Raw genomic sequence first — 21,586 nt, 5'->3', positions numbered from 1 at the left:
TGCGATTGAGGCTTGCTTGGTAATCGTTCTTTCCATATATAGGGGGTAATCGTTCTGGTTTCACGTGGTGGAGGGGATACATACGGGCTCATGATACTGGTCAATTATACTACAATCCACAACAACTGATACACATGTATTTCAATAATAGCCGCGATGCACAAATCATGTGTTTCATATTATCATCTCTCATAACGTATCCGTGTTGACCACAGAAAAATGAAATATTGACAAAATTCTTCAGCAGTTTGCCTCCGCAGTAAAGACAGGGTATATATGTTTAAGTTGTGGCATCGCCCCTCCACCTTGGCTCAAATACCAAAACATCAAAAGGAAGTCTTAATAAGAAAATTCGTTCCACCATATCCGCCCCTATCCCCCTCTTCAGTCCAGACCGCAACGAATGCAGCAACAGCAATGTTCTTGCCAAGCGACATGACAGACACCTAATCTTCATAATCCAACTCTTCATCCTCATCAACCACCGCCTCGGTTCTGACCTCCCAAAACTTAGGATGGTGTTCATCTCCCACCTGCAGCGACTTCACGAAGGTGTTATCTGGCTTCAACATCGCGTACATAGTTGGTATAACTGATACAGGGCCCTTGGACATCGCTTTCAGGTGGGCTATCTGCTTTCCGGCCAGCCACCAAACCATCGTGCTAACATAGCTTCTTCTGAAAAGAATAGATGCTTTCAGAAGCTCCCATGTAGATAGCCCGGCGTCGGTGAGATAGGGCATCGTTAGGAGTCTAGTGAAAGGCGTATCCATCGCAGGCTTGATCGCGCGCCACTGCTGGTAGACCTCGTCAATGGCTTTCAAGAACCAGGTTTTCGATTCCTTGTCTTCTTTTGGGGGACAAGAATGTTTTTGCCATAGGTTGTGAATAGGCTTAATGTCCGCGTCGAGCGCCCTCAGAAGCGCCGCCCACTCGTCTGAGGTCTCGGCCTCCTTCCTTGCAAATTTGGCCAGTTGAACAACATCGTCGTCCCAATGTTCAGGAGTCTGTAGGTTAGTGTGTAGGTCTGCCAAAGTATCATCTATGGTTTTCTGGGCAACCCTGAATTTCAAATGGTCGATCAAGTGCATGTCTCCTCTTAGGTTTCCGTTAAAGGCGGGCCGCTTGTAATTTGGTTCCCTCACCGGTCCTCGAATCTTTTCTGCCTTCAGCCTCTCCCAGTCGCTGTCGGTAAAGGAATATCCTTGCTTTGCTTGATCAACGAGAGAACTTAGAAGTGTGCTCAAAAAGACAGCCTCGTCGCACGCAACACTCTTCTTCGCATAGCAGAGCTTTTCTTTGAAATTGGTACAGATCCCGAGCATATTTTGCTTGAGGTTGAAGTCGAAACTGTTTGCGAGAAACGCATCAATTGTGTGTCCGGGATTCTTCGAGGCAAGCTCGGCGTAAGTCGTGCTGTTTTTTGTGATATACCCCTCTTTGACCATGTCGCTGCAAATGGGCATTTTTGCGTTTTCAAATTCGCTGACGATTTCTGTTTGCCAACAAACCCAAGCAATGTCTCCGTCATAATCCCCGCCTGACAGCTCCCCAGCGAGAGGGAAATCGCCTCTTGTGGAGAAAACAATAACATCCTTGAGAGCAGACAATTCCGGCTTGAACACGGCTCTGACTTTTTGAATATCCGACGTGTAGTGGGCCGGAGATCGTGCCACGAGGATATCCATATTCGATAAGATAGTATCACAGAAATCCGTTGATTCATCTTTGAAAGCCGTCGAGAACCCAACATGAACTTCTCTTGGTCCCAAAATGCCAGCGAAGTCGACAACCATCAGCATGTACGCCGACCGCCCAACCGAGATATTCAGTTTTTTTTTTAGAATTTCGCCCCTCGCAACGTTTGCCTTCCAGGCTAGGTCCCTCAGAAAACACAGCTCCTTCGGGTTGAATCCTGCATCAAGTAGCAAGTTCATCTTCTCTCCCTGTGATTTAGGTAACCCGGCCTCATAGCCAACTTGGCCGAGTTTGTTTCTATCAGTTATCCTAGGGGCGGTCTCGCGGACCCATTTGCGGAAAGCCTGTGGACTATCCATTGCCTCACGCTGTCGTGAAATCTCATAAGTCAAGCCATTTTCCAACACCCGGGATAAAGCATCACGCATTCCCTTCCCATTATTTCGACCTCTGTCTTCAAGAATCGGAAGAAACTGCAAATTCAGTGTCGCCGAGCGGACTGGCCTTGACCAACAGATAACTTCGAATATTCTATGGGAAGGGTCGACGAAAAAGCTATTATTATCCCATTTCACCTGGGAGGGGTAGATTTTAATGTTCGTCTTGTCACCAAAATCTTTCACATCGACTATCCACATTCCTTTTGCGCCACCTATCCGAGCCTGAAACGCACTTGGCGTATAATCAAGCTTGAGCTTTTGAGCGATATGGTGGGCCAATTTACGAGAGATCTGGCCGCAGCCATCGTTCATTACTTCGCCGCTTTTTGAACAATAATCATAGCGTACGAATGTGATCTCTGTGGCTCTCAGTGGAATAGTTGCATAGGTTTTGCTCAACCCTATGAGAGCAGTTAGCAATTTGATAGAGACTAAGAAAAAGAACCAATGGCACAGGGTCTGACAAAAGGATTCATCGGTACAGAGTCTAAGAAAAAGAACCATTGGCACAGGGCTTGACGGAATGATTCATTTGTATAGAGGCTAATGAAAGGATCTATTGATATAGGGTCTTACTCACCAAGTGATATTCTGGAGAAAAGCTTAAGGTACGGCTGCTTCTGATTTTTTTCCAGATAGAATGGGATCAGCCAATTTAACAGCCCCTTCACAGTAAACTTCGTGTGGTGTTGAGGATCATCGTTTCTAGCAGGTAGCCCTGAGCTAGTCTGAAATCCTATGCCATCCACAGCGAAGAAAAAAATCCGGTGGGTTGCATTGTTCTCTGCATCTTCGGAGGCCTTCTTCGATTCGATGTTATTGATCTTCTTTGATCTAGTGTCATTCAGGCCAAAGGGGCGCCACTCAATACCCATGAACTTGTGGCCATTGTCTTTTATCCAACGGATAATTTCTTGTCGCCTCATCTCCAAATCGTCTTCCGTGCTGCCAGGTGGTCGACATTTATTAAGGTTGGGCAAGATAATCTCCAGAAATCGATCGTTGCCAAATCTTCTTCCGAAGCGATGGGTAAGGGCTATACTCAGCGGTTTGAGCTGAACCTGAAAAATGGGGCCTGTCTTTGAAGAGGCAAACTTCAGTGACGCTGACATCTCCACGCCTTCAAAGTTGCCAATAGACCACCTTTCTAGGCTGGATGCCCAGATCTTGGGTGTGCACTTCTCTGGAAATGGTTTCCCTTGGAGTTGGGGTACCTTGTCCTTGAGGAATTTCCAAAGAGCATTGTAGTCAAGAAATGTGCCGATATCGCGATCGTGAACGTGAAGGCCATCCATGGAAGCTTCAGCGTGTAGGAAAACTCTTGTGATTTCGTAGCGCACACACAAAGGTGCCTTTTTCAAACATTGGGGGAGTTCGGCTGAAATGATATTAGTCGCAAGTTGCAGCTTGGAGCGACTTCATAGATATATTGTTTGGAATCGAAGTGAACTACATCAGGTTCGGGGCGTGCCTTGAAAGTGCAACTACAAAGTTTGGAATCACTGTCCGATGTCCAGCGGAGTTCAGAAACCAAGAGGTGTTCTACCGGCGTTGAAGCACCTTCTTGGTTGATGGAGATAATGAAGACTTACTTACGAAAAACCTGTTGTAGTCGCTGTGACAAGCCTCCCTGAGTGACAGGACCTACGGAAACGTCGGACATACTGATGTCAACCCCTGAGCTTTCTTGTAGGTCCTCATTGATAATTTCGATGAAGTCATCTTCGTCCATGCTCCTGTATTGGGAGCTGTGAAGCTCATATGACATAGCCTTTATTTTTTGAATTGGTGGCGCGATTGATTGAAAGGAAGTGTTGAATGAAGATTCCTGAGTGGCTGTCCCAGTGCCTGGAATGGACCTCCCAGTGAAAACACCAGAAGCAATGGAGCTAAAACTCGTGTTGGCGCTGACTGTCCTGGAGGTTTGTTGATGATAAGGATTGAGAGAATTCCCAGGGAAAAGCGCCGACGACGTAGAGTTTGTGGAAAGTGCCACTGTCTGTAGCGCACTGTCCTGTTTGGAAGAGGTTGTAGCGGCAGAGTCAACAGCCTTTGTTAAACCCGGCGAACCCCACAAAGCGGGTGCTCTTGGTTTCTTAAACTCTGCAGATATATCTGGGGCTGAAAATTCACCCGATGTCCTCTTAACTGGACGTTGACCCAAGTTCAAAGGAATTGGAGAGCTATCTAGTTCCGTCTGGTGAGATACTTCTCTAACACGAGTAGACTTGGGTTCAACATTATCACTACTACCAAAAATTTTACTTTCCCGGGCTTCTTTCAGCCTAAGCAATAGGCACTCTCTCAATTGTAGTCTTTGATCTCTGCCGGAGCCGTCTCGGAGGAGGGCATCGCCAACAAAGGGAATAACATCATGATCTCCATTCGGCTTGTAAACCCAACCGTGGCTAACCCGGAGAGTATCTGCCTCGGCCTTAAAGGCTTGTACGACACCTTGAAGAGCGTGAGTCTTTCGGCGGGAAAGGAAGATAATATGCGAAACTATCTCATCACCGATCCTAGCATCATAGTCTCGAAGGGCAGAGCGCCTTGAGACTGGTGACACTGCATCTCGAGGTATCGGGAGTTGAAGACCAAAGCGTTCAGATAGAGTCTTTATAAAATTGTTTATCTCAGATGCTTTTATAGGCGTGGTATCATATCTCGACGACGGTGTGCCTGACGTCGGGAGACTCATGGTCTTGTCTCTCAGGTCCGTCCCGTCGAGTCGCGTCGAGTGGAGCTAGAGTCTCGGAGACGGCGCCGACGAGACAGGCACGCGCTTAGCGGGTAGAGAGGCCCACACAGCCGCCAAATGAGACAAAACGCTGCAAAGGGGCAAGAGAATGAGAACAGTGCAACACAGAGCAAATATATAATGTTGGACAGTATGCAAGAGGCTGGAATTGTATTTCCCCTCACTTTTTTTATTTTCGTGGGGGGCAGTACGGTACGCGGTTCACAAGATGCATGTATGCCTTGTTTTGATTGTGGACGTTTTAACCTGATCCCCCGAAAATGTGGGAGTGGGTGTCGGCGCAATATTCTGCCACCTCCGAAAGAAAAAAAGTTCCAGATAACTACTCTCTACATTCGCATCTTTCCCTCCAAAGAGAAGGAAGGCTTCTCATTTATTGACGACCAAACTTAGCACTGCCGCAACAATGAAACGCAAGCTCGACGGCAACGATGTGCCCGCACCTGTAGAAGAGACCAAGGCTCAAGAAAGTAACTCATTTGCAGACCTTGGCCTCGATGCGCGACTCCTCCAAGCTATCGCCAAACAGAACTTCAAAGCCCCTACCCTGGTTCAAAAGAAAGCTATACCTCTAGCAATAAAGGGACGGGACGTACTTGCCAGAGCAAAGACGGGATCAGGAAAGACTGCTGCTTATCTTCTCCCTATCTTGCATGCTATCCTCAAGCAAAAAGAAGTGTGTTGATTGACTGCCAATTCGCCTTTAATCCTCACTAACAGTATTAGATATCTACCAAGCCTTGCACAGCCGCCCTCATCCTCGTCCCAACTCGCGAGCTTGCCGACCAAGTCTTTAAGGCCGTGGAATTGTTCACATCGTTCTGTGCGAAGGATGTTAGAGCTATCAACCTCACACAAAAGGTCTCCGATGCCGTTCAAAGATCGCTCCTCGCAGATGCTCCCGATATCGTTGTCGCGACACCTGCCCGCGCAGCATTAAATATCAACACATCAGCTCTCTCCCTGGATAACCTGACTCACTTGGTTATTGACGAGGCGGACCTTGTTCTTTCATACGGGTACGATGAGGATTTACAGAATGTCGCCAAAACCATGCGCAAAGGAGTTCAAACGATATTGATGAGCGCGACACTGACAAGCGAAGTCGATACCCTTAAAGGCCTGTTTTGTCGCAACCCCGCTGTTTTGAAACTGGACGAACAAAATGACGAAGGCGAGGAGATTAGCCAATATGTGGTGAAGTAAGCTTGGCATACAAGCCAACTAGCAAACCATTACTAACAATTCCAGATGTGCAGAAGACGAAAAGTTCCTCCTGATCTACGTTATCTTTAAGCTCAAGCTCATCAAGGGCAAGTGCATTGTTTTCGTTCAAGACATTGACCGCTGTTACCGATTGAAGCTTTTCCTCGAACAATTCGGCATCAAGAGTTGTATTCTCAACTCCGAACTCCCAGTCAACTCCCGTATCCATGTCGTGGCGGAGTTTAACAAGAACGTCTATGATATCATTATTGCAAGCGACGAGTACGAAATAATCGGCGACGAAGAGGACGCACCAAGAGTCCAAGAGCTTGAAGAGGCCACCCCTGAAGAGCCCAAGAAGGCTGCTGGTGATGATGAGATGGAAGTCGACGTTGCAGAAAGCGAGGAGGTCGTGAAAGAAGAGAAACCGGCAAAGAAGAAGCGCAAGCAAGCGAAACGTGACAAGGAATACGGTGTCTCACGTGGAATCGATTTCAAGAATGTCGCCTGCGTGTTAAATTTCGACTTCCCCACCACCTCAAAATCATATACCCACCGCGTGGGCCGTACAGGTCGTGCTGGGCAATCCGGCATGGCACTTTCTTTTGTTATTCCAGCAGATCAATACCGCAAACACAAGCCCACATCAGTTGAGTCCTGCAAGCACGACGAGGAGGTGCTCGCGAAGATCATACGCCACCAAACCAAAAAGGGCAAGGAGGTAAAGCCATACAACTTCGACATGAAGCAAGTTGAGGCATTCCGGTACCGAATGGGCGACGCACTGCGTGCGGTCACTCGGATCGCTGTGCGTGAAGCTCGGACGCGCGAGCTGAGGCAGGAGTTGATGAAGAGTGACAAACTAAAGAGGCATTTCGAGGAGAACCCAGAGGATCTGCACCACTTGCGACACGACGGAGAGTTGCGTGCCGCAAAGGTTCAGGGGCACATGAAGCACGTCCCCAGCTATCTAATGCCGAGCGGTGGGCAGAAAGCAATCACGGGAGAATTAGGCATTGTCGGGATCAGGAAGGAGAGCGAGAACAGAATTCGTAAGGCGAGAGCGGCGAACAAATCCAAGGGAAGAGGCGCGTTTGGGTCGAAGGCGAAGAGGCATGACCCGCTGAAGAGCTTCAGGGCCAGGACGAAGAATGGGAAATAGTAAATTAAGGGACGGATGTGTCGGGCGCTTAGCGAATGAATATGATATTACATGTCACAGATGCACTCAAAGACGACTATGAAGAAACTCAAGTGATTTATTGGTGGCCTATTTCTGCCATTCCTTTTCGCGTTTCAAAATGTCGTTCACGGTGTCGACCACGCTGGTCTCTAGGGTCCAATCCTTTTCAAGCACCTGGTAGCTCTTTTCATTGTTCCAGCGCGACAAGTTAATGCCGTCTGGCACAATTTGGCTAGGGTTTCCTTCAGGCACCCTGCTTTTCAGCTCTGGGAAATTCTTTCGAATGATGTTTACTACGAGCTGGGGAGTTATAACCGCAAGGACCAACCCCACGCGCTGATGTTGCGGGGCTGTCCAGAGACAGAACATGTGCTCAGGGGACGTCTCGCACATCAACCTGCCATCCGTTAGCGCTTGGTTCCAAGAAATACCAATTAAGAAGAGTCTCAGCCATACAAAGTGATAGAACGGGAGTCCCCATTCTCCAACTCCGGTAGTGGTTCCGTCCAAGAAATTGTAGATGGTAACCATATTCGTCTCATTTATTTTCTCGGGCGTGGATACATTATGGAGCATGGGCCCGATGATAACGTCTGGGTTGATGACTGTCAAGTCGAAGCTGGTCTTGTTGTCCTCGATGAACTTCCAAGCCGCCTTCTCAGCCAGCGTCTTGGCTGCACAATATCCAAAGAGGGGGTTTTGCTGCTCAACAGCCATTTCCGCAGTGACCTGGCTCTTGATTAGCATCGTAAAATATGAGGTGGTGGGACTGGGTTACCGGCTCCCAATCTTTCTCGCTATATGGGTCTCTGTTATACTTGTATCCTCCATGGGGTTCACGATCGCAGCAGAACTGCTAAGCAGCACGACCCGTTTGACCTGCTGTCCCCCATACTCATGCACACTCTTCAAGAGCGACGTTGTGCTGCCCAATGTCAATTAATCGACAAAACTGGGACACTACACTTACCCCTGGACAGCAGGATCAATGATCTCCTTCTGAATGTCCTCAACATTGAAGGTAACAGGGGAGCGGTGTGAATGATATAATTCAATTTGCCTCCCTCCTGTTTGATTGCCTCGTCGAATGCACCTGGGACGGTGAAGTCTGATATATATACAAATCTGACAATGTCTTTCCACTCCGGATGGGCATCCAGCATCTGTTGGGATTTGGTCTTTGATCTCACGGTCGCCGTTACTAGATATCCTGCCTGGAAAGTATTTGCTGTTAGTATTGCCTTGAGTTATGAGAGACACGTGCTGTGCCAACCTTTATTAAATCGGACAAAATATGGCAGGCGACGAAGCCATTGGCGCCGGTCAAAAAGACCTTCTGGATACTGTGCGGCATATTGATATATATTTTCTTGTAATATCGAATATCTTTATAACTCCTCCTTTGCTTTGTTGTGGTATTTTCGGAATATATGGTAAAAAGTCGTGATATCATATTATACTAGCTTATTTTATCGCGGTTCCTCAAAACCAGGGGTAAGTAAGGGGTAACTTACCACAATAAATTGCACATAAACTATTATGCACTAGCAGAAACGCTACAATATAAACGAAATCGAAATAATACACGAATTACTGATGGTCGGAGCAATGAGGGCCTGGATACCATGCTCTGTCACTGTCATTGTGGCACTGAAGCCGCCCACATCTGCAATTGGCCATTATCCAACACGTTCAGATATTTCTATTTCTATTTGCTACCGAAATTGCAGCAGATTCGTTGGGAGAAGTAAAAAGGCGCCATAGACTTTGATCAGCTTGAACCAATTTATCAATATATTTGTATTTATTGTAAGATTTAGAATCTCACGTCTCCGGAAGCCAGTTCTATCGCTACTGGATGTTACAAATACGAGCAATATTCTTTTACAGTTTTTACTTGTAGTTTTAGAATATATTCTTCAGGTTGCCTTATTGTAAACGGACTAAAGACTATGGATTATACTATCCACTACCGTGTCCTTGTTGAATCCCCCCAGGAATAGGGTCTGGCACAGACGTGATTAATATTGGAGACTGTGGGTTGGAGCGCCTATAACTGTCACCTTGCGATCCTCAGCAGAAAATAGAGTCTATGACAACCTCGATGCACCCCAAGTCTTCTTGCATAGCCCGTCTAGGAACAGAGTCCATAACAAACGTGACACCAGTGTGAAATGAATAACTGTAGAACTGCATACAGCACCCATCTGACATTTAAGTAAACAAAGGTATTTTATTCGTACTCATTCATTTCTCATAAAAGAGAGGAACAACATAAGAGCGAATATGAGAATGATAATGCTTATAATAAAAAAACGCTTTAGATATTTATAGTTTATTAGCCAATATTTATTCCACAAAGCTGTTCCATATTTCTATTATTTCTAACTCCCTTTTATTCTGTTGTGACCACTTTACTGTTGCCGTCCATTCTCACCTTGTTGTTCTTGTCAAAACCACCTTTTCTCGTCGAAGCCTTCCGGTTCTCACCGAAGCAGTCTTTCTTTCCTCAAGGCCTTATTTCCTACCAAATCCTTCTTTCTCTCCTGAAAAATCTTATTTTCCACCAAATTCTTCTTTCTCTCCTCGAAGTCTTAGTTTCCTGCCAACATCGACAGAGGGCCTTGGTTGCCTCCCCCGAACAAGGTAAATAACGTGTTTTGACAGAACTGCACCCTTCTTCCTCCAAACTCTTACTCCTACTTTCATCTTTCAATATCATGATCATTCAAATGCCTCAAGTAGACTTATTAAGCAGTAGCTGACACTCTTCATTATTTTTCAGTTACCTTCATGCAACTTCAAATTCTGGACCCCTGTGGGCAGCCTATGTTTACTGGCACTACGGCTTCATCACAACCTCAGCCAAGATATATTTCTCAATAATCACTTGAAATGGCATACGTCGCAGGTGGGTATGCCCAGAAAGTTTTATCTACGAGGCTGAGTAACTAATATCAAGAAGGGCCCGAAGAAGAGAGCTGGCACGGCGAATACACCCTTCCATTCAACGTCAAAAGACCCGGAAGCCTGGCCTTCAACAACCAGAGTTACCCAGCCAAACGCCCCCGAAATACTCCTAAAGCTTCACATCCATATGGCAGGCAAGACGAGATTTATCCGAGAAGCAATGGAAACATCAATGGTCACCCTTCCCGACATCTACCGACTCCAGCAAATCTCCTCCACGAACAAGCCCAGTATGGGCCCAATATCCCACACTCAAACAGGGTGCAGTCTATGTAAGTTTACTGACACAATCACCGACTTTTCGATTTGCTGATAGGATTAGGCCATATCATCAAACAAACACGCAGTCAAATCAGATGGAGTACCGTTCTCGTCACCCCTCGATATCTCCCCTGGCAAACCAAGCACAGGTAATTTTTGCCAGTTCCCATCAGTCTATTCCACAAGGGAACCATATATCGCCTCCAAGGCCATCTCCGTACGCCGAACCGGATATTCGACAATCCGATGGCAGAAAATCCTTGGCCCAGCCTTTTCGTCCAAGCCAAAATATCTCAGGCCAGCTTTTTCAGCCACAAAACCCACAAGGCTCTCGCGCCTCCAGTGTTGCACAACCACTACAGGGACACGCAAGTGTCCGTGGAAACATCGACTTCACAACCCCACGACACCAGAGTGTGCCAGCTTCCCCTGTACCTCACCAGCGGTCCACTCAGTATGCTGCATCCGGAGCTGGGGCTTCGCGCCACGCCTCTCAACCTTCTCCACAAGGATTCCAACCTTCGCCCCAAGGATTTCAGAATCCGACTCAAGGATTCCAACCTTCTCCTCAAGGATTTCAGCGTTCTCCTCAAAGGCTTCTACTTTCGCCAATGCAGCCACGTCCAGACACAATACTACGGACTAATGTGCGGTCTCAGAGAGAAACTAGCTTGACCAATGAAGCAAATATCCGAAAGCTCCCTATTGTGAAGCGGACTGGGCCGTTTATACTTGATGATGACGAAGACGAGATTGGGCATCCTAAAAGTCTTATCACCAGCACCGAAACAAGAAGCAACACTGTTATAGCTCCTCAGATCTCTATGCCTTCAATAAACTTCGCCCAGGGCCGCCGGGGGGCTCGGTCTTTGACCTATGGCCTTGATGATCCTGTAGGTCGGAAAAAAGATGCTGGAAGCCGAGACCAGAAGAACAAATCCGCGGTGAAAAGGTCAAAGAAGGACGAAGACGATGCCTTGGAGAAACTACAAAAGCAAGCTGAAGCTTATGCTAAAATCAAGGAGAAAGAGGATATGGCGGCCAAGGCCAAGAACACAGATGCCCTATTCGAGGAACCCATCAACGACGCAGCCCAAGCGCGAATCCAGGCAGACATACAGAAACAAGAAATGCGTAAACGAGAGGCTGAGGTCAGAAAAAGGTACAATGAGGGCCTGGCCCAAGAATTGGAAACTATAAAGAAAGAGGATGCTGAGCGCGAAAAGGCGCGGAAAGAGGCTGAAAGGGCTGAAAGAGCATCGAAGAAAGCCAAAACTCAAGAGGAACGAGAGGCTATCCAGAAGTTGCGAGAGGAAGAAGACCAAAAACGACACGACGAGCAAAAACGCATCGCGGAAGAGCTTCTACGCCGAAAAAGGCAAGAGCAAAGCGAGCGAGAAGCTGTCGTTATAGAGAAGGAAGCCGCAGCCGAGCGCAAGCGACAGCAAGATGCGGAAAATCTAAAGAAAACTCTTGAAGCTTCTAAACTGGCTGCGACAAGCTTGAAGCCAGCCAGAATGGGGCAAGGTGGACGAGAGAAAGGAGGCGAAAGGGCCCCAACGGAAGCCATGAAGATACCTGAGCCCCCAGTCGACGACGACGGAGGACTTTTCGTCCCAGAGCAGGTTGTCATTGCGATTCCGGATGAACCCGCTGCACCAACGGGTAGGAGTGCAGCAGTTCGCCCCAGGGGAGATATCCCACGCCCGCCTTTAACACCACCTCCACCGAAGAGCGATTCTATCTCGAATATAGAGCAGAAAGCATCCAACATCGCCGCAACGATAAAAGAGATATCTGGCTCAGAGGCTCTTTCCCTTCGAGCTTTGGCAGGCTGGAAGGGGGCGAGAAAAGCAAACACTGAGACAAAAGTTGCTAGTATCGTAATCGAGCACCACAAGGAGATACTATCAGCAGAGCAAAAAAAGCGCGACGAAGCTTTGGCCCAGGAACGAGCACGTGAGACAATCGAATTGAAGGAGGATTTTGCAGCCTCATTCGAAAAGCTTGCCTCAACTCTGAAAGGAGAAGTTCGGGGGGAGCTAAAGGAAGCACTGCATAAGATCTTAACTGTGCGACCTCCTACCATGCCTATGAATGCGAGAAATGGGCTAAACTCGGTGAGGGGTATGATAGCCTCTCCAAAGAAGTATGCCTCGGAGACTCAGTTCTCCCCAGGGCGCAAACCTACCAAGCAACCAAACGACCATGCGTCATTAGGAGAAAAGAGCCTATGGGATAGTGAGGCGAGGAAGCGCGAGAAGGAAGAAATACGCCTGGCTGAAAAGGCAAAGAAACGATTCGAGGTCAAACTCCACAGGGAGAATGCGGAACAGGGCATATATATGAGTGAATATGAAATTAGATCCACCATAGAGGGACAGGTGGTAAGTTATTCTCGCAGCCATGTTTCTTCATGTGCTAATGTTGACGACAGAAAGATTACCGAGAAAAGCGAGAGAAAAAATATGAAAAAGATAAGAGGATGATGCCCCATGGTGGAGGGAGCCCACATGGTCAAGCCCGTTTTGGGTATGAAGACGTTGACTTCAATGATGGTGGCTCTACTAGACCCAGCAAATACAACTCTCAGAGCGACAAGGGTCGATGCGGGGGGGTAATGGCGCGGTTGCGCGAATCCAACGGTTCTCTGGGTCATTTCCAAAAAGCTGCAGCCGCAAAAATAGTCGACGATAGAATGCAGCACTTGGGAGATGACGACGACAGTGAAAGCGAAGTCTCGGAGGAAGATCCTGACGATGACGAGTCAGGCACTACTCTACTAAACAAGCCAAAGTCAGCTGCACCTTCGGGTCGCCTGGACCGTGTTTCTGATATCAAAGCAATGGAAGCCGATAGAATGGCGGCCAATGCTCGGACCTTCGAATATGAGAACAAGCCGTCACAGATGATAAAGCCCCGCCACCTTCAAGACAAAGAAATGGTGTACATCTTTTCGGTGAAACGATCGGAAATTAGAGACGAAGAAAAATCTCTGCCTATCACTATAAAACAGTTTTTTGATAGTGACGATGCGAATGAATTTGCAGAAGAAGAGCTCAGACGAACTCGTTGGGGCCCACCAATGCTTAGACCTCAGAAAACACAATGGTATTCTAAAGAGACAGGACTGTTCAGCGGCAGAGCCTTCATCGACTCCGAAGAGAACATGGTCGAATGTGTTGATGTAATGGCAGATGCCCAATACATCGGCGATTTGGATGATTTTGAGCATGAAAAAGTCAAGGGCATATTCAAGCCCAAACTATATTTCGTTCTCAAATCGATAACCAAGAAGGTTCAAACTCCCATGGGTTCAGATGGAGATGAGGCTAGCGAGAACGAAGCGGCAGAACAAAACATAGAGACAGACGAGAACGAAGATGCAGAACAAAACTTGGGGATGGATCAGAACGGCGAGATAAAGCAGCCCATCAAGGCAGACCAGAATGGCGAGGCAGACCAAAATGGTGAGGCAGACCAGATTGTCAAGACAGAACAAGCCATAGAGGCCGACCAGGCTCACGTGGCAGAGCAAGCCATGGAGATAGATCAGAATGGTGAGGCCGAACAAGCCATGGAGACAGACCAGAATGGCGATGGAGAACAAACCATGGAGACTGACCAGAATGGCGACACAGAACAAGGCACGGATACCGATCAGAATGACAATGAAAAATCCAATGATCACCAAAGTGAAAACTCCGGGGAGTCGGGCGGGGACGAAATCGATGCCCTATTCGAAGAAGAGGTAGAGGTTGAACTTTCGGACAGCTCTGGTCATATTCTGGCCGCCGATGTCCATCGGCTGTCTCTTGACTCCAAATCTCCTGAAGCGAAACCTGAAATGATACTCACTCAAACCTTCAAGATGCTTGACGTGTATACTGATCGTGAGCTGGCCAACAAGCGGGCTTCCGAGATATTTCTCGCAGAAATTAGGCCTGTCGGAGGCGATATTTCCCAGCTTGTTGCGTTTCAAAATGACGCTGAGAAGCCAGTCAGAGACAGTCTGGAAAGCCACAATAGATCCGGAGAATTGTTCTCAGCGTCAAACAATTATGCAAACAGTGGTGAGGAGATTCGGGTCTGGGTAGAAGACTATGAGACCAAAGGGCCATTGAATTGAGAGACCGAGGAGAGCTTACAAACTCCTTCCTGTATGATGTTCCTGGATTCTAATGCGAAGAAAGTGCCTTCGATGATTTTATGGCCACGGTGTAAGATATAAAGGTTACGGCAAATGAAAATGGAATAGCAATTGGTAGATTCTATTCCACGTTACCAATGGAATAGCAGCTAAATACAAGAATCCGCCTGCAAATAATGTTTTAATCTTGAGAATGTGATGAGAGATACAACAATGGTTTGTACAGGTATAGAGATGGCTGAACAAGAACGATATTTAGTTCTACTCTAACTTATCTGATGGTTTCGGCCCTACTTACAGCGGATTAATGTTGGACCATGGTGCATAAACCCCTGTACGCCAGATCGATAAATCGATACGGTGATACGCGGATAGAGCAAATAAATAATCCAGCTTTCGAAAGGAGTGTATAACTGGCGCATCATGGCATCTAAAGGGTGCATAGCATGTCTACGGACGCTCCAGAGACAAGCTCGATTTGTAAATCCTTCGCTATGCCGTTATCCTAGTCATTCACTAACTGCTGCAATAGTCCCGACAAACGCCCCAGATTGCGAGAGTTTCTCGGAGTTTCACGACAACACGATATTCACGAGCCAGCCCTCCAAATTCGGATAAAGCTGCCGCGTCCTCCCTCAAACCCACCGACCCGTTAACGGGGTCAAACCCAAGTTCCAGCCCGACTACAGAAAGCAAAAGCGGGCAGACCTCCAAACTCGCGGCCGATGGACTTGCAGCACTTTCGAAGACAGCCGGGACATACTCAGCCTACGGTGTAGCAGAAGTGCTCTACCGCCAATGTGCTGCCCAGGCCGACTATTCGATCCCGGAAGCCGCCATGGAAGATGAAGAAATGCCCAAGACGGCGGATGGGGAGGATTTGGGCCAAGGCGCTGGCTGGTGGCACACTGGTAACCCCTCCCATCACCTCCTGACCCGCCCTGTCTCTAACGCGCGCCTGTAGAACTTGGCCTCCCGCCCACCTTCAGCACCTGGTCGCAAGTAACCATGCTTCACATGTACCTTCTCACCGTGCGCCTCCGCTGCTTCCCCGCTTCCACCTCTTCCATCTACCAACAACATCTCATCGACCACTTCTTCTACGACGCCGAGCACCGCATGGTTGTCTCGCACAACATGGAGGCGCGCGGCACGCGAAACAAGTACCTCAAGGACCTGTTCATCCAGTGGCGTGGCATCCTTTTCGCATACGACGAGGGCCTGGTTAGGGGGGACGCAGCACTTGCTAGTGCTGTATGGAGGAATGTGTGGAAGGGTCGGGAGGATGTGGATGTTAAGGGGTTGACCAAGGTGATTGCATATATGCGGAAGAGCCTTATGGACCTGGAGGCTACAGAGGAATTGGAGATGCAGATGGGGAACTGGAAGTGGAGTGACCCGGATGCGTTGAAAGTGTTGGTCGGGAAGAAAAGCCCAATGATAGACCAACCCTTTACGGAGGGTACGGAAGCTGTAGGAGGTACTAAGAGTGTATGAGGCCGGCGATGCGTGGATGTATGATATATATGTGTGGATGATCATGTTGTATAATATAATACAGGCAAACTTACAACCGATGGATTATCGACGGGGGCTTTAGCACAGGTTAAATGTGAAGGTGATGAGCTGTCAGATCATATTTATAAACTACAGTCATGTAGATGCCCGATATCCTTCTATGAGGCAACCCGCGACCATTCATTTCTTCCCTTTCTTCTTCTTGCCGGCCTTGTTAGATGAGGTCTGCACTTTGACTACTCCAGCACCCCCAACCAATTCCACAGATTCCTCTTCTCTCACTACACCACCCTGTGTCGCCTCCGCCGCCTTCTTCTTCCCCTTCTTACCCTTCGGCCGGTAACTACTTCGGTCCTTCAATGGTAGCCATCTCTCCGGATCCATCTCCTTGCCCTCAACGTAGTCTTTCGGCAATTGGCTCTTCCTCAAACGCTTCTTCGGTGGCTTTTCTTCAGTAGGTGCTGAGCGCTTCCAGCTCGCAGTAGCCATTGCCACAGGAAGGGAAGCAATGCCAGCATTTTCGAGAGCTGCGGAGTCCACTGAGCCAATAAGGCGATCGACTGGGGACAACTTTGCGAGGTCGGTAGAGACGAGGGAGAGATCCGTAGTTGCAACTGAGGCGACATAGCCGGCGAGGGCAATGCGATCATTGGGATCTTGCTTTCGGAGGGAGCCAAAGAAATCAGCTGCAGCTTTCAGGTCCTCAGGGTTGGAAGATTCGAGGAGGGATAGCCCTGCCGCTCTAAGCAACTCATCGGACGGGGTTGACTTGCTAGACCAGTAAGAGGCGGCCTTGCCAAGTTGTACCTTTGTGGGTCCTTTGCGCCCCTCCAGGCGATACAGAGATACAATAAGGGCCACAAGACCAGGAGAATAGCGAACATTTAGCTCTTCCGGCGTCGCTGATTCTTCGAGGCATTTGAAGAATGACTCGAGAAGTGCGATTGCGGGGCCAGGGTTTTGAGCGAGCACGTAAAGCTGAATAATGGTCAAGACCAGGCCGACGTCGTTTGGTCTTTTTTGTAGCAGGGCAAGGAGTGTCTTAATGCTTGCTTTGTCGCTTCGGCACTTTGTATGTGCGGCTGCATTAACAGACGATAGCTTATTGACAAATGGAGAGGTCGTGGGCGCGGGGACCTTTGAGATAGCCTTGCTCGTCGACCGTATCACTCCATCATACTTAAGAGATTGTAAATCAATAGCATATCTATTTCTCTCGATTATGCTTGCTTGATATTTGAAGAGCTTCTCGGTATCTGGCACTTTCGGCATGGCTTCGAATAGGCGTTCTGTGAGATACGGATTTTCCTGCTTTTGGCACGCAAAGGTATTATTGTGGGCAACGAGCCGTGTGGGGGCTTCTGGAATCCTGCAGCAAGGTTAAAATATCTCCCTCAATCCGAAGCCAGCCACGTACTCTGATGTATCGATCATTCTTTGTATCGTCTCCGCTTCATGCGACTTGCCCAATTTCGTAAACACGTAAGCCTGCTGCACCATAATAGGCAGAATTTCGGCCTTCTTCTCCTCATCCGTTAGCTCATCCAAAGACTCGCAAAGGTCTCTCGCCCTCTTCAGTAGCACAGAGCCTGACCCTAGATCGCCCCTTGCAACACACCCGCAAGCAGCATTGTACGCCGTCTCAAAAGCTTCAAAGTCCTCCCTCGAGGGTTTCCTCCTGCTCTTCTCCAATTTGTCCCCATTGCCCTGCCACTCAAGTTGCGCATCCACCGCAAGCGTATTGATTCTGAGGTCATTCTCCTCATCCTCGAGCGCGGCGTCCTGAACGCTCAACTGCTTGTATATCTCCCCCGCCTCCTCGAAGTTTTCGGCGCGATATGCAACCTGTGCAGCGACATGTCGTAGGCCTCGAGATACCGATGTCACCTCGCCGAAAATCTTCTGTGCGGCCTCGAGCTGGCCTGTTTTGTAAAGGGCGTACGACTTCTCAACGTGGCAGCTTTCGCTGAGAGCTTCGCCCCCGTCGTCGAGGGCGCGGAGGGCATCTGCGTAGCGGTCTAGCTTGAGGAGTGCAATAACGCGAGTACGCAGCGCATCCTGGTTTGTTTTCGACTTCTTGAGAACGGCATTGGCGGCTCTCAGAATCTCCTCATGGTCCTCCATAGTTGCTGAGCCGAGTAGTTTGCTCAACGTAGCGGTGGGGTTGGACGCCATGCTAGCGAGATTGGGCGCACTTGAGTAAGCTGATATATGTATTATATGCGCGGCCATATATGTTTCATTCCATGTATATGTATATTTTAGACGTCTGGTTGGGCGCTCCGGGAGGCTGAGCTGTCAACTTCGTTCCAACCAAAACGTTGGTGGGGTCTTGTGCGCAATACCGCCCCACCCCACATTCGCTTGGATCAAATTAAGTTAAGGTTCGTGGTAGCGCTTAGTAAATTGATTCTGGAATATCAATAAGCGCCGCCATATGCAACGGAAAAATATTCAACGGTCATGTTCTATCATAAGCTGTCATATCGCGACATAATAAACCCACCCTTATAATCAATACATAACATCCTACACCAGACTGAGTCTCTCCAACCTTCCCTTTACTCCCTCAACTAGCGCCGTCTCCCTTTCGATAAGCTGCATGACTTGAGCGACCTTCCCTCGTCGAATGTCCGTAGGGACGCCTTCATCTCTGGTTGCCTCTGCTGCTCGCGACCCTTCTTTTTCACGTATCTTAACAACTTCCTCTACGATGCCCTCTTTCAAGCTTTTAACCTCCTCAAAGCGCCTCCAAAACTCCATTTTCCTACCACCCGTCAGACCGTCTTCCTTGCCGTCTTCAGCGCCAAAGATGTTCTTATTCAGCGTGCTGATCTCCTCAAACCAAATCTTCTCGCGGTCGCTCAACTCCCTCACGACCGATCTCCCGACTTTCTTCTTGATGATCTCAACTCGCTCAGTTAGCTCCCGTTGTCGGTCTTTGGCATTCTCGATGCGATCTTCGATGCTTTGATTGGCGCCAACATAACTGTCGTCAACTTCGTTATCATCTCCAATGACCTGCTCAATCCTATTCGCGACTTCGTTGGCCTTGGCAATCTGTTCTTTGAGATCAACTTGGAGCTTTTCACAGCGGCGGAATAGCTCAGCTGCTGCACCATTAATCCGGTGAGTCTCTTCGCTCATGATCTTGTGGGCATCAGCAAATATGGTCAACGTTGCTGGTGAGAGTCGGATAGGCTCGTGAAGTAGCCTCTTATTTTTGCTGTGTCGGAGATTGTCGTGCCATTCTGGGAGGTTAGAGGGAGCCGTGAAAGCTGCCGGAGGTTCATAGACCGGTCTTGGCGGGCACAGAAGCAACGGCTGATCATGCGACTCGGAATCCTCATTAGAAGGCGAGCCAGTGATAAGTCGCCGCATGTTGAATGAGTCCTCAGGAGTGGCCAATGCCAGACTTATAGGGCCATGAGAAGAGTTCGTCAGGAGGAAGTAGCCCAAATCCGGGTCCCTGATGCTTGTGCAGGCAGCCAAAGCAGGCAATGACTCGTCGCCTTGGGAATTATTAGAAATAAGGCGATCGCGGATGAAGTTTTCGCCCTTTGCAAGGAGATCAAGGCGGAAAGCGATCCCTGCGGCTGGACCATTTTGTAAATCGCTTTCAAGTCTGAAGACCCATGCCGAGAGCGAAATGAATGTAACGTTGGACCAGTTCGTGATGAAGAATGAGTACCTCGACGCCACATCTTCGCTAAACATGGGCCAGTTGTCCTCCCTATTTTCTTTGGATCGGAGCGTGTCCAAGACTTGATATGTTAAGAGCGATGGTGGGGTAGTCTGTGGTGGAAATAGCAGCTGCTTGGATTTGCGAATGGGCAGCCACTGGGCTTCAACTCCATCGACATCTAGACATATGGAGACCCGCCCACTGCTGCTGGCAAGGCAGATGACGCCGATTGAAAGCCCCTCCTGATCAACCTCGCCAAAGTCCAGTTCAGCGTCCTCGCCATCCATCAGCGCATCTGCGTCAATTTTAGCCCCAATGACGAGTATATCACTCAGGAGAGTGTCGAGGTCATTATCAGAGTCGTCGGGGGAAAGCTCGAAGATGAATGGGCCTTGGAGTTTTGGTACCCTGCCAGGCTTTTGAGGTCGAGTATAGACATCTGCCGGCTCTTCTCCAACAGGGCCCTCCACGATAACAGGCTCTTGGTTGTCAAGGTCAGACATCCACGAAAGTTGCTGTTGGCTTAACCGCTTCGTATCTTCTGAATAATCGAAGTCGTCTTCCATCATAGCAACCTTTGCAACGATTGCCACTGACAACGACGGGATGAGAGTCGGAGGGGGCGCCCACTTTTCCGGTAGAAGCGGGCAGAGTGCGTAAACGTCGCCTTCCCGCATTGCAACCCAAAGCGTCATGGGAGACCATCCGCCCGTGCCCCTGGCACCAAAACACGCCGACGCCACTTCCATCTCTACTGAATCAGGGGAGAACCTCTTGCTGGAACCAAATTTTGAGGCGCTGAAGTCTTGATCAAGGGATGTTCCATCGGCGAGCTTCTTTAAGTCGATTGCCAAGGCCGGTCTGTCAAAGGACCATCTGTCCGTGGTTGAAAGTTCCCATATGCGCACGACTGCTTCTTCGGTGACAGTAACCAAGCATGTTCCGTTGACACCTAGGGGGTGCCACAGTGCAGATTTTACGGCAGATTGAGATGTAACATGAGTTGTAGGCCCTAACGTGTACATCTTTAGTCGTAGCGGACTTCGGTCGGGGCCTGTCAAGTGCGAGGAGTCGGGTAGAACAGAGATATGTACTGTATGTGTGGTAAGGATAGCCAAGTAGTCGCCATGAGGAGAAATAACAAGTTGCTTGATGTCGTCTGCCACCGTGGTTTTGATAATCTGTGGCCAGCTAGTTAGTTATGCCCAGTTTATAAAACTGGCAGCACGTACCCTATAACCTTCAGCATCATCATCATTGCTGCTACCATCATCTGACAAATCTTCGGCGCGTTTCCCTCTAGCTTTTCTGTCTAGCTTCACTTCGTACAGCTCCTTCACATAAACTAGATCTGCCCATCGGATCTCCTTGCCAACAGCAACGAAGACTTCTGCCCCACGGCGGGCAATAGTTCTCTTTGGGCCCGGATTCGCATTGTATTTTGAGTTTCCGCTTGAAATGGTCGTAGAAGGCGCTCGCCCATCGACATGCTTTGGACGAGCTGGTGTGAATATTTCGTGTCCGAGAGAAGGGTTTGAAAGCCAAGCAGGCGTATAGCTCACAATATCAGGCATCTTCGATTTTCGAGCTCGGATTTGAGCTGGTCAGGCTGGTGTGAGGTCAATGATATGTTTTAAATCATGTTTTAGCTGCCAATAGAGACTTGTGAAGCTAATGCGCGTCGAGTGGTTGTTTCGATGAAAGTCAACATGCAGCG

At 48.6% G+C, this 21,586-nt stretch overlaps 7 protein-coding genes across 7 annotated transcripts; 3 read left to right on the top strand and 4 right to left on the bottom strand.

The window, feature by feature from the left end:
* Positions 1-159: 159 nt before the first annotated feature.
* On the bottom strand, positions 160-5,027 carry VC83_06038 (uncharacterized protein). The gene is made up of 3 exons (XM_024469644.1): positions 3,735-5,027; positions 2,719-3,516; positions 160-2,539 (listed from the first exon to the last, which is right to left on the bottom strand). Exons 1-3 carry the CDS (start codon positions 4,834-4,836, stop codon positions 447-449), a joined length of 3,993 nt encoding a protein of 1,330 aa, XP_024322468.1. The 5' UTR covers positions 4,837-5,027; the 3' UTR covers positions 160-446.
* A 220-nt stretch (positions 5,028-5,247) lies between these two features.
* Positions 5,248-9,067, top strand: DBP9 (ATP-dependent DNA/RNA helicase). The gene is made up of 3 exons (XM_024469643.1): positions 5,248-5,572; positions 5,623-6,098; positions 6,148-9,067. Exons 1-3 carry the CDS (start codon positions 5,303-5,305, stop codon positions 7,262-7,264), a joined length of 1,863 nt encoding a protein of 620 aa, XP_024322471.1. The 5' UTR covers positions 5,248-5,302; the 3' UTR covers positions 7,265-9,067.
* Positions 7,373-8,639, bottom strand: VC83_06036 (uncharacterized protein; the record flags this gene model as incomplete). The annotated part of the gene is made up of 5 exons (XM_024469642.1): positions 7,373-8,018; positions 8,064-8,210; positions 8,256-8,352; positions 8,379-8,499; positions 8,559-8,639. The coding sequence occupies 5 exons, from the start codon at positions 8,637-8,639 to the stop codon at positions 7,373-7,375; spliced, it is 1,092 nt and encodes a 363-aa protein (XP_024322470.1).
* Positions 9,068-10,180: 1,113 nt separating the features above from the next.
* VC83_06035 (uncharacterized protein) lies at positions 10,181-14,671 on the top strand (the record flags this gene model as incomplete). Its single annotated transcript, XM_024469641.1, has 4 exons — positions 10,181-10,196; positions 10,251-10,527; positions 10,578-12,903; positions 12,954-14,671. 4 exons carry the CDS (start codon positions 10,181-10,183, stop codon positions 14,643-14,645), a joined length of 4,311 nt encoding a protein of 1,436 aa, XP_024322473.1. The 3' UTR covers positions 14,646-14,671.
* Positions 14,672-14,943: 272 nt separating this feature from the next.
* CBP3 (Protein cbp3, mitochondrial) lies at positions 14,944-16,289 on the top strand. Its single transcript, XM_024469640.1, has 3 exons — positions 14,944-15,146; positions 15,199-15,577; positions 15,631-16,289. Exons 1-3 carry the CDS (start codon positions 15,090-15,092, stop codon positions 16,161-16,163), a joined length of 969 nt encoding a protein of 322 aa, XP_024322472.1. The 5' UTR covers positions 14,944-15,089; the 3' UTR covers positions 16,164-16,289.
* Positions 16,290-18,478, bottom strand: SRP72 (Signal recognition particle core component). The gene is made up of 2 exons (XM_024469639.1): positions 17,602-18,478; positions 16,290-17,553 (listed from the first exon to the last, which is right to left on the bottom strand). Exons 1-2 carry the CDS (start codon positions 18,414-18,416, stop codon positions 16,365-16,367), a joined length of 2,004 nt encoding a protein of 667 aa, XP_024322475.1. The 5' UTR covers positions 18,417-18,478; the 3' UTR covers positions 16,290-16,364.
* VC83_06032 (uncharacterized protein) lies at positions 18,479-21,549 on the bottom strand. Its single transcript, XM_024469638.1, has 2 exons — positions 21,102-21,549; positions 18,479-21,050 (listed from the first exon to the last, which is right to left on the bottom strand). Exons 1-2 carry the CDS (start codon positions 21,441-21,443, stop codon positions 18,714-18,716), a joined length of 2,679 nt encoding a protein of 892 aa, XP_024322474.1. The 5' UTR covers positions 21,444-21,549; the 3' UTR covers positions 18,479-18,713.
* Positions 21,550-21,586: the final 37 nt, after the last annotated feature.

Source organism: Pseudogymnoascus destructans (genome assembly GCF_001641265.1).
Source record: "Pseudogymnoascus destructans isolate 20631-21 unplaced genomic scaffold scaffold_16, whole genome shotgun sequence".
Taxonomy (NCBI): Eukaryota; Fungi; Ascomycota; class Leotiomycetes; order Thelebolales; family Thelebolaceae; genus Pseudogymnoascus; species Pseudogymnoascus destructans.
The sequence above is the reverse complement of the archived record's forward strand: the minus strand, read 5'-3'. Positions and strand labels throughout refer to the sequence as shown.